The sequence below is a fragment of the Chamaea fasciata genome, unplaced genomic scaffold (assembly GCF_029207755.1).
Source record: "Chamaea fasciata isolate MVZ Bird 193981 ecotype frontalis unplaced genomic scaffold, bChaFas1.0.hap1 SCAF_3, whole genome shotgun sequence".
NCBI classification, from domain to species: domain Eukaryota; kingdom Metazoa; phylum Chordata; class Aves; order Passeriformes; family Sylviidae; genus Chamaea; species Chamaea fasciata.
This window is the reverse complement of record NW_027094088.1, coordinates 97,203,908-97,214,410: the sequence shown is the minus strand read 5'-3', so window position 1 is coordinate 97,214,410 and position 10,503 is coordinate 97,203,908. Positions and strand designations below refer to the sequence as shown.

Here is a 10,503-nt window from a genome sequence, read left to right as displayed (position 1 = left end):
ATTTAGAAGAAAGAAAAGATATACTTCTGAGTGGGTATTATATTCTTTGACTAAAGTAGACCTGTTGCTCTTTTAAAATATGCCTGACTGCTCTTTAATTGGATCACTTAAATCAGCTATCCTTGAGTAATATTTTAAATGGTAATTTTAAAAACAGCTTCCAAAAATATATGCAAGTTAAAACTTTTTAGGCTGAGACACAGACCTTATTACAATGCAAACTAAATGCAGCCTGTATTTGACCATAATCATTCATAACTCATTGAACATCTGTAAAGCACAAATGTTTAATGACACTGCCTATTATCACTTTAATAAACAAGGATGCACATCAGAAGAAAGGGACAGAAAGAAGAAGTCACCCTACCCTCATGATAGCTTGAAGAATTACTAAGAGAATTTTGGCTCAGTTTTAAGACTTAGAACCTGATCAACTTACTCCATCACCCTAGCCCAAAATGGGATTTTTGATAGCAGGATAGAGAATGGCTAGGCTAGAGCACTTCAGTGTATCTTTTTTCTTTCAGTCTTTTGCCTTAGAAGAGATAAATGTCATTTGTTTTCAATCTGATTTCTAAGTTATTACATGGAGAACACACTAATCATTTGAGACCAAAAACTGAAAATTCAAGAAACTCTGTTTTATTGAGGACTATCCATTGCCAAGGATATTTTGTATATTGTAATTAAGTTTGTTTTAAAACACAGTTTCTCATAAAGAATTATCACAATGCAAGACATAAATTTGAGTTCCCAGATATGCTATATCTCTTTTCTGATAGCAAAGATTTAGGCCAAACAACTTTTATTTAGAATCATGAGTGTTTTATTATTAATATTATTATTAGAAAGAGATCAGATTATATTAATCATTTTACTACCAGTTTAACTAACCTAAAGTAAGATATCTCACCACTTAAATGCCTAAGAGTTGTCTTTGATTAAACATAACATGCATGCAGGTTTTAATGTTATGTTTTATTATGCCTTACAAATGTGTATGCAGGATTTTCATTTCAGCAAGTCTGAAAGCCTGTAGCAGTGGTTGCCACCAAAATACCAGCACAGTGAATTGTCCCTGTAAACAGCTGGACCATTAATGAGCGAAAAAAAAAAAAAAAAAAAAAAAAGAGAGTAGTAATAATTTACCAATGCCTATCAGATAAAAAAGTAAACTTCTTGAGAAACAAACCTCCACCTCGTGAGTCTGTTTATTGCCATCAGCACCTATTTCAGAGCACGCAACTGAAATCCGATGGCTTCTAAAGTCCAAAAAAAGAAATAAAAGGGTTTAAAAAAAAAAAAAAAAAAAAAGAAAAAAAAAGCACACTGACAAAGTCTGCTTACCTACAGCCGAAGCTCGTAGCCCCCCCTTCCCCTGCCCTGCCTGCCCGGAGCGGCGGGCGGCTCTCCGGAGAGGCGGGGGCCACCCCGGCGGGCCGAGCGCTGCCCGGGGCGCAGGAGATGCAGCACCGCTACCCTCAGCATCTCCACCTCGAGTCCGGCTCAGGCTATTCATCATAAAGGGGAGCGGGGCAGGAAAAAGCCCAGCGGGCAGAAGACCGGGAGCATGCAGGGGGGCGAGTCGCCTTCCCGGCAGCGCCCAGAGCGGGCACCGGCCCCGCCGCGCCCCACGGCCGGAGCCCCCCACGCTGGAGAGCGGCTGCGGGGCCGCCCTCGGGAGCGGGGCTCTCTCCCCGCTGGCGGGAGCCGAAAACACCCGGGGCGAGGCAGCCTGCCGTTGCCCGGAGCAGCCCGCAGCAAGCAAACCTCGGCCCCGCGGAGCAAAGCCGGTGGGAAAAAAGCACGAGAGGAGAGGGGGGGGGAAAAAAGGAAAAGAAGCAGTCCTGACTCTCCTCCCCTCCTAGCTCTGATCAAGCTCAACAGCCTACAGCTACCTCTCCTCTGCGGCGAGGGGTGACAACACGGCATCTCCAGCGTTACTGCTACAGACACTAATTGCGATACGAGTTTCTATCAGTTCCAGCTGATTTATTAAAATTGTAAAGATACAGACTTTCAGCATTTAAAAAAAAGAAAAAAAAAAACAGGCTATGATGTTGACAGTGCACAAGTCTGCTTTTGCCATCATTTGCTACAAAATATGCAGATGGTCTGTACTTTAGATTATATTGCACAACATGAGAAACTTTTTAAACTATGTGCCTTTTTTCTTTCTTTTTTTTTTTTTTTTTTTTTTTGCTAAAATCGAGAATCCAGTTTCATACCTTCCATCTGGGGCCCCATCCACATATCACAGCGTATGAGATACATAAAACCCTACTATAGTACAGTACATATACAATCTTTTAAACTAAGATAACAGCTCTGAGGTCTATATCACCATTTTCAATAAATCTTTACCTACAAATATTGAACAAATCTGAACTATAGCTGTACAAAAAAAGTGTTTGTTTCTTTTTTTTTTAAACCACAAGGCCTTTAGATGCAAGGATTATTTTTTAAAATTTTAATCCTTTTAAAACCAGGACGTAACGTACCAACAAACTTGCATGCTAAAAACAGAGAAAAACAAAGAAAATAAAAGGGAAGAAGTGCCTGAAAAGTCTTACTGAAAAAACACAGCAAGAATGTTCCCTTTTCACTGTACAAAAATACGCCTGAAAATATATTAATTTTTAAAAAAGACTGAGGTCTGTTATGTATCAAAAATGTTTCAATACCTTTTTGTACTGAGGTCTAGGCTGTCTGGTATTCAATCAAGGAGGTATAAGGGAACAAGTTACAAAAAAAAAAAAAAGTTGGCAAGTAGAAATCACATTTGTAAAACCATAAACAATTTGATCTGAAAAGTAAACTCTGATCTTAAGTCAGTTCAGTTATTTGTAAGCGTTTGTACAGTCTGCATTTTTTCAAGCTCCCTGCAGCTTTGTTAAGAATCGGATGCATAGAAGACATCAGTTTTCTCCCTCTAAAAAAAGTTGCAATGGTCCCTTTCAGAAAAAAAAAAAAATCATAACAGTTCATTAAGATCTCTCACGGGAAAATAAAAAAAAAATCCACAAACCCCCTTGAGTAACAGTTGTGCTGCCAAAAGACTTCTTTGCAGACCATCTTCCAGACTTCAATCAGAGACCGACAAGCTTCAAACAGCGCCTTCTGTATCATTTTTCCCCCAGTCCCATTTGCCTTTGCTGTTGTTGTTGTGATCACCAAACGTAATAAAAATTAAAAAAAACACAAAAATAAAATAATTAAAAAAAATAAAATCACAACTCCCGGGCTCGGAACTAATTTCGAGATTTTTTTTAAAAGAAAACAAGACTGATTTTTTTAATCATTATCATGATCATCATCATAATCGCCGGCGTCGCGCCGCTCCAGCTCCGCCGCTCTCGCCGCCCGCCCTGGCCGCCGCCCCCGCTCAGTACGTGAACACCAGGTCGGAGAAGTTCGCTTCCAGCCAGTCGCCCGCGATCATCTCGCTCAACTCCGGGGTACAGTAGTCGGGGAATTCGAAGTGGGAGCCGAGGCTGCCCTCGCTGAAGGAGTCCAGGTCCTTGTCCACCAGCGACAGGGAGAGGTTGCCGCCGGCGGCGCCCGCCCCCAGTTCGGCGGCGGCGTGGCCGTGCTGGGAGAAGTTGAGGCTGAGGTCGAAGAGCAGGTCGTCCGCCTCCTCGCTGCCGGCCGACGAGGTGGAGATGGACCGGGAGGAGGCCGGGGAGAGGCCGGGCGGCTGCTGCGGCGGCGGCGGGCCCTGCTTGGTGATGTTCTTGAAGCTGTAGTAGAGTCTGCTGCCGCCGCCCGCCGCCGCGGCGCCGCCCCGCACCTCCTCGTACAGGCTGGCCCCCTCGGTGGACTCCGCGGAGGAGCTCAAGGTGGGGCTGGCCGGCACTTTGGCCACGTTGTACCGCCGCAGCTGCTGCGGCCCCGGCTCCTCGTCCTCGTCCTCGTCCTCCGCCTCCTGCTTGATCCGCAGCTGCAGCTCGTCCTCGTCCTCCTCCTCATCCTCCTCCTCGTCCATGAAGACGCACTTGACCGTCTTGCTGCTCACTTTCAGGGTGCCGAAGACGTACTCGTCTCCCGCGTAGTCCCCGTGGTGGGCGGTTTTGGCTCCCGGCTTGGGGGGCGAGGAGCCGGAGGAGGCTTTCAGCTTACTGCACTTCTTGCTGGAGCTCTTGGCGCTCTTGCTGCCGCCGCTGCTGGCGGGCGCGTTTTTCTCGGGACTTTGGCTGGCGTTGGGCTTGGCCGACGGGTCCATTTTGGGCTTTTTCCTGGGACGGTACTTGTAGTCGGGGTAATCAGCCATGTGCTTGAGCCGCAGCCTCTCCGCCTCCCGGATGAAAGGGATCTTCTCGCTGTCCTTCAGCATTTTCCACCGCTTGCCCAAGCGCTTGGAGATCTCCGCGTTGTGCATGTCCGGGGACTGCTCCATGATTTTTCTCCGCTCGATCTTGGACCACACCATGAACGCGTTCATCGGTCTCTTTATGTGCCCCGACGCCGTTTTGCACCAGTCCGGGTCGCTCTCGTCCAAAGCGACGGGGCTGCAAGCCATGAACTCGCCCTCTTCGGTGTCCATCGCTTCCCGGGGCAGGTTGCTCTCCGCCTCCGTACTCTCCGCCTGCTGCACCATGGTGGGCTCTTGCCGAGGCGCCGCTCCCCTCCGAGCCAACAAAGCCGCTCCGCCGCCGCCCCCTCCCACCGCCGCACCTTGCCCCTGCTGCGAGCCGCGCCGAGCTCCTCCGTGCGCCGCGCGGCGAGGCGGAGCCCGCGGGGCCGGGCGGGCTGTGGCTGTGCCGCCCGCACCGCAGCGCCGGCGGTGGGGCCGGGCCGGGCCGGGTCGGGCGCGGCTGGGCTGGTGCGCTGGGCGCGCGCTGTGCCCGTCCCCGGCCTCGCGCCGCCGCCCGCCCTACGCGCGCTGCCCGTTCTGCGAAACTCCCGGCTCCGCGCCCCGCGCGTTATCAGCGCCTCATATGGGGTGACATCACTGCCGCCGCTGGCCAATGGCGCCGCTCGGCACCGCCCGCCGCCACGCCCACCCCGCGGCGCGCTGACACACCCCCTCGCGGGGGGCGGCCGCGGGCGGAGGTGCTGCCGGTGCCCCGCGGCTCTCGGCGGACCCGGCCCGGCCCGGCCCGGCCCGGCCCGGCCCGGCCCGGCCCGGTCCGGTCCGGGGGTCGGCAGTGCTGCTGTGCGGGCTTCGTCCGGTGGCGCGGCCGCCAGGCGCGTAGCGGTGCGGTGCGGTGCGGTGCTGTGAGAGGCGGGGCGGCGGCGCGGCGCGGCGCGGCGGCGGCTCCCCCGTGTCTCGCTTTCTCCGGCGGCCGCGGAGCCCCGCGGGGCTCGGGGCGGGCGCCAGGGGGCGCTGGCGCTCCGCGGCCGCCGCAGCGGCGCGGCCTCAGCCCCTGTGGCGGCACCGCCGGGACCGGACCCGCCCCGCCGCCGGGTGCGGGCGGATCTCCGCGGGCACGGTGGCCTCCGCGCTCCGCGCATGGCCTCCTGTTCCTCCGCGGCGGGGCTACGCCGCTGAACCCCCGGAGGAGCGCTCCGGGCTTGTTTCGGTGTCTGGTCGGTAGAGAACGGGGCTGGAAGAACGCAGAGTAGAGCCTCGTGCGCTCCCGGTTCCCTGCGGATGCGGACGGCGCCTCGGCGGCCCCGGCCTGCCGGTCGGCGGTGCCCGGGGCGAAGGAGGTCCCCTTGGTCCCCGGGGAGGCCCGGGCTGTCCGCAGGAGGGACGTGAGAATCGTCGCACCCACCTGGAGGCACTTACCGCGTGGTGCAGGCAGAGGATACAGGCGCCTTCCCCAAAGTACAGCGTGAAAATACACAGAAAGCATCAAACAGTGCTGATTTTCAGTTTGTTTGTTTGTGTGTTTGTGTGTTTGTTTTCTCGGAAGCATCGAGTTATTCAGGACGTTGTAGCGGATCCACCTATCTGGATAATCCCATGTTTGATTTTATTGCAGAATGTCTGCAGTCCAAACGTGACAGTGTGATATGCACCTGTGGTCATTTTAATTGCAAAATGTATTCACATCCTGTTTTATGAGTTTCTTTGTGCTTTTCCAGCTACCGTTTGCAGTTATTAGAAAAAGAAAAGTTTCATAAGTTTTATGATGGTTGCTGGCTGTGTACGGACATAATGGCAGTGAGAGGAATGAGCACAGCCCCAGCTCTGCCAGAGCACATCCTATGAAGTGGTGATAATGGGGCAGTAGGTCCCCTGGTACATCATCCTCTAATTATCCCAGTGGTTCATTTTCCTCAGACTACAGCAAAATTACTGTGTTTGGATGATGTGACTCTGATATCATAGGGCTGCAGAGTGGCTAGTGCTGTTACAGGAACAAAAAAAAAAAAAAACCCACAAACACCCAAAACGTCACACACCTCTTTTAGCTGTATGGATAGGTTAGGGCTACCTGGTCTCAGCTGTGCTTGTCAGGAGCCAGGTGGAGCTTGAAGGATACATTTGAGGCAGATACGTAGTGTTATGTCACTTTCCTTGCTCAACCCCAGCTGAGTATACAGAGTAGAGGGAAGGAAAACGGCATAGCTGATGGAGGTTCAGTTACTTCATTGTAAACATGGGTTTTGAATAATAGTGTTCTGCCTCTCCATGACTGCCCCCAGCCCTGATTTCTGCTCTGAGGCTTGTTGCCATCTCTCTCTCCTCCTCTAACTGCATTTTGTGGTATAGTCAAGCTCCATAATAATGTCTATCCTTTAAGACGCAGGAGATAAAATGGAAAATTTGACTGGCAGGTTTCTCAACCTGTCATAAAATGTTAAAATTCAGAGAAACCACATGAGAAGAGGGTGCAGTAGCTCTGGGAGGGAGTGCCCGAGCTCCTGTCGCAGCTGTGGGCTCTCCGGGGAGGGCTGCTGGCAGGACAGGCCATTCCTTCCGAGAGGACTCTGAATTTGGCGCTTCCTGCTCCATCCGGGTGAGAATTCACTCAGACTGGGCAAACTGTAGAGCCTTCTGTGTCACCTGGATTTTGTAAAGATTGATAGTATGTTTCTTGTAATGATGATGTGGACAGGAGTCTCAGGAGTGTGTCGGTGCCTGTCTGACTGTCTCGGGGGATGGCAGCTTTGATGCTGTTGGGACCTTTGCTAGGATGACAGCAGAATACCAATGTCTCACCGAAGTCTATTTCTTAGTATTCTTCTGTAAGTACCAGTATTCAGGTACCTGGTGAGATATTCTGCAGTTTTTACATGCGTTCTGAATCCAGATAGAAGTAATGGTGTAATTTTGCCACATGAAAAGTGTCAAAATGTTTTAATTTGTAGTTGGCATTTATGGGAGATTTCATTATGTCATATAGTTGCATGAAATTCAAGCTTATGAAATGAAAATTTAATTTTTTTTTTCTGTGAAGTGAATCAAATCAATGAATTTTCACAAAGTACTGCTATTTTTTTTCCAAATAATTTTACAGAAGCCATAAACTATTTTGGAAAATTTTCACTCAGTTGCAATGGAAGCCAAATAATTAATATTGATAAGACTAGGACTCCATACACCAGGGTGACAGAATCTGATATTTTACACATTATTATCAGGACAGATCATTTTTAATAAAGCTTGGTGTAATTTGAATCCACTGTCATTACTCCAGACTTCTGGGATATTTCCACTCCTTCCTGTGTGTCCCTGTGAGGATGTGTATTAATGCTATGGGCATCACATAATTTTGATAAAATCCCATTTTTCTGTTTTTGTGTTATATCTAATTTTCTGAGTGCCTTGAGAGCATTTCATTTTTTCCTCAAAAGTGATCTTTTAAATATAAACAGTATTACTGTTTTCTCATGCTTGTTATGTTTTGGTTGTTTTTTTGTTGTATTCTAAGGGTAGTGCTAGGAAGATAATGAAGCTGAAAACAGACTGACAAATAATAGCCACATTATAAAACAAAAAATCTCGAGGATTTTAGAAATCTTATTAAAACATGTACATGAATAAGTATGTAATACTGTTAAAATTAAATAATTTTATGTTCTAAAAGTTCAATAATTGTATGTGTGCATGTATATTCCTATTAGAGTGCAGCAGTTAGAACTAACAGCCCACTACTCGTTCTTTTGAAATTCAAATGAATAATCATCTTGCCATTATCTAGGTCAATAGGAGGCTGGGCTAGCCCATAAAGTGGGAAAAGAGCAGGTACAACAGGATTCACTAAAGAGCTTAATGCTTTTCTCCTTGGATGGAGTCTGTTTTTGTGGGTCTGCTTCTACACTGGATTTCCCTGTACTCTGGTTCGGTGGGTGTGTTATTCTGAGTGACCTGCAGCATGAGAATGCAGTGGAAGCACTGAGGTGTCCTAGACAAGGAGTTGGTGAGGTGCCTCCAGTGGCCTGAAGCCAGCAGGGAATGTGTCATGCAGGAATATGGGCCCTTTGCATGTGGTCCAGTGTGCCTACATCTACCCCAGTGGTGCTTAGAAAGGGGAAATGAGGCATGTTTTTAAGAGACTGACTATCAAACAGGAATTAAATATGAGCAAAAGAAAAAAAAAAAGGTTTGCTATTCAATAAATAGTTTTAGAAAAGTGGAGGAAATTCCCTCTCCTTACAGTGCCTTTCTGTGTGTTAAATTTGAGTAGACTGAAAGCCAAGATTTTTACTGTGCTAACTCTGATGATAAATAGTACTATGAGTAGAGTGTTCTTTTGGCTATTTCTTGCTTGCTCTGAATTGTGCTGCAGATTTTTGCCTGGAGAGCCCAAAATGACTTTGCCTGGGGAACGTGTGGGAAAGCTGGAGTTACGCACCTTCTGCAAGGTGTGGGAAGTGGTTTCAGTCACAAGCTGTGGGTTCAGAATGGAAGAAGGAAGAATTACAGTGTCAAGAGGGTTTTGTCTTAATAGAAAATATGTGATGAATTCTGAACGGAGGGGTCACACCCAAGGTTAGTTCACAGACAGATTTCCTAGAGATCTTCCCTGGAATAAACATAAATTACTTGACTCTTGCATTCATGTGGAAAAAATAAGCTGTGGTCTAACTTCACATTAGCTAACAGAGGGTAAAATAGTGAAAAGGCTGTGCTTTTTAAGATTTGGTAAATCTTTCCTGCCTTAGCATTTTTATCTGCTAATTCACATGAAAAAGCCAACTTCCTTGTCATTGCTGGGAAAATGGCATCCTCTCGTCTCTTTTCAGCATGGTATCCATGCTCTTGGATTGTGTAAGGCTGGTTTACACAAGGTCTACGTTTTGAAAATGGAAGTGCCCAGACCTGACACAACCAAACTTCACATGAAGAGTGAAGTTTTCATTTAACTGAAAAATAGTAATCATTTGAGGGATAAACTAGTTTAATTATAATCTAGAAAAAAATTACATCCAGTTTGAAACTAAGTGCAGACAAAGGTATCCAGATGTATTTTGCCTTGATTTTGTTTGGAAAAAAAAAATTGTCAAAGATATGTGCATCAGATACCACTCTGGTGAGAACAGTCTGAGGGTGGTTTTCTGGCATCTCAGCACAAAGTGTGGCATCTTCCCAGGCAGTGTGGCCCTTTGATGCTGGAGGGGTCCAGATGGAGCCCAGAGAAGCTGTTAGTGGGAGCAGGAGCAGCTCCTCCTAACTCTCCTCCTGCCAGACCTAAGTATTCCACTTACTCATCATCCAGTGCCCAGCTCTACTTCTGGCCACACAACAGAGATGTGACAGAAGAACTGATTTTGAATAGCTAGCTGCCTGTAGGTAGCCCTAGAAACGTTGCTTACTGTTTGTAAACATATGATCAGCAAAGACATCTAGATAAAAAGTGATTGTGTACATGGGTTTTGATAATCCAGGACTTAAAACTGGAGCAGAAAGAAACCCTATTCTTGCAGCTATGTAGTGAGTCCAAGTCTGGCATCCTGGAGTATGTTGTTGCTCCAACACCCTTCCCTAAGGCATTGTTGGATGACAGTGCTGTCTCACTGGGATAATATGGATGGGCCATTTCCTCTCAGCCCGACATACTAAATTTACACAACAAGATGTCTTAAGACATGAAGATACATCACTTACTGATTTTTCATGATATCCTGATTGGAAAGTGCATCTTATTTAAAAATAAAATATTCCAAATATATTATTTGAGCAACTTGTACATTCAAAACTATTTTATGCTCTAAGAAGCAGCATAAAAATAGCATTGGGATGTTCCATGTACATCACACCCCTCTCAGATTTTTGTTTTTGAGACAAATACTTTCCTTATTGGTTGTGAGATTAAAATCTAGCTCTGTGAGTCAAGGAAGGGTCCCTTCTTTCCCACAGATCATTGCAGTACTAGTGGTTTTGTTTGGGAGATGATTTCCTCAGCCACTTGTGTGTAACCCTATTGATTTGAATGTCTGCCCCCAGCAACACCTGTGCAAATTCACGGATGGCACTGGGATTGCACAGATGCCATGGAGGGCATATTCTGGCATACAGGACATTTATTACTGGTGGTGATGCATGAGATGGAAGGGGTCCAGGATACAGGCTGAGTTTGTGCAGCTGGCAGTTAGAAATTTACTTGCAAA

The 10,503-nt window shown here is 47.5% G+C and overlaps 1 protein-coding gene across 1 annotated transcript; it reads right to left on the bottom strand.

Moving 5' to 3' along the window:
- Positions 1–1,109: 1,109 nt before the first annotated feature.
- Positions 1,110–4,631, bottom strand: SOX11 (SRY-box transcription factor 11). Its single transcript, XM_066179877.1, has one exon. The coding sequence runs from the start codon at positions 4,595–4,597 to the stop codon at positions 3,386–3,388; it is 1,212 nt and encodes a 403-aa protein (XP_066035974.1). The 5' UTR covers positions 4,598–4,631; the 3' UTR covers positions 1,110–3,385.
- Positions 4,632–10,503: the final 5,872 nt, after the last annotated feature.

Coding starts and splice junctions, on each gene's coding strand:
- SOX11 (XM_066179877.1), bottom strand. CDS start 4,597: ATGGTGCAGCAGGCGGAGAGTACGGAGGCGGAGAGCAACCTGCCCCGG.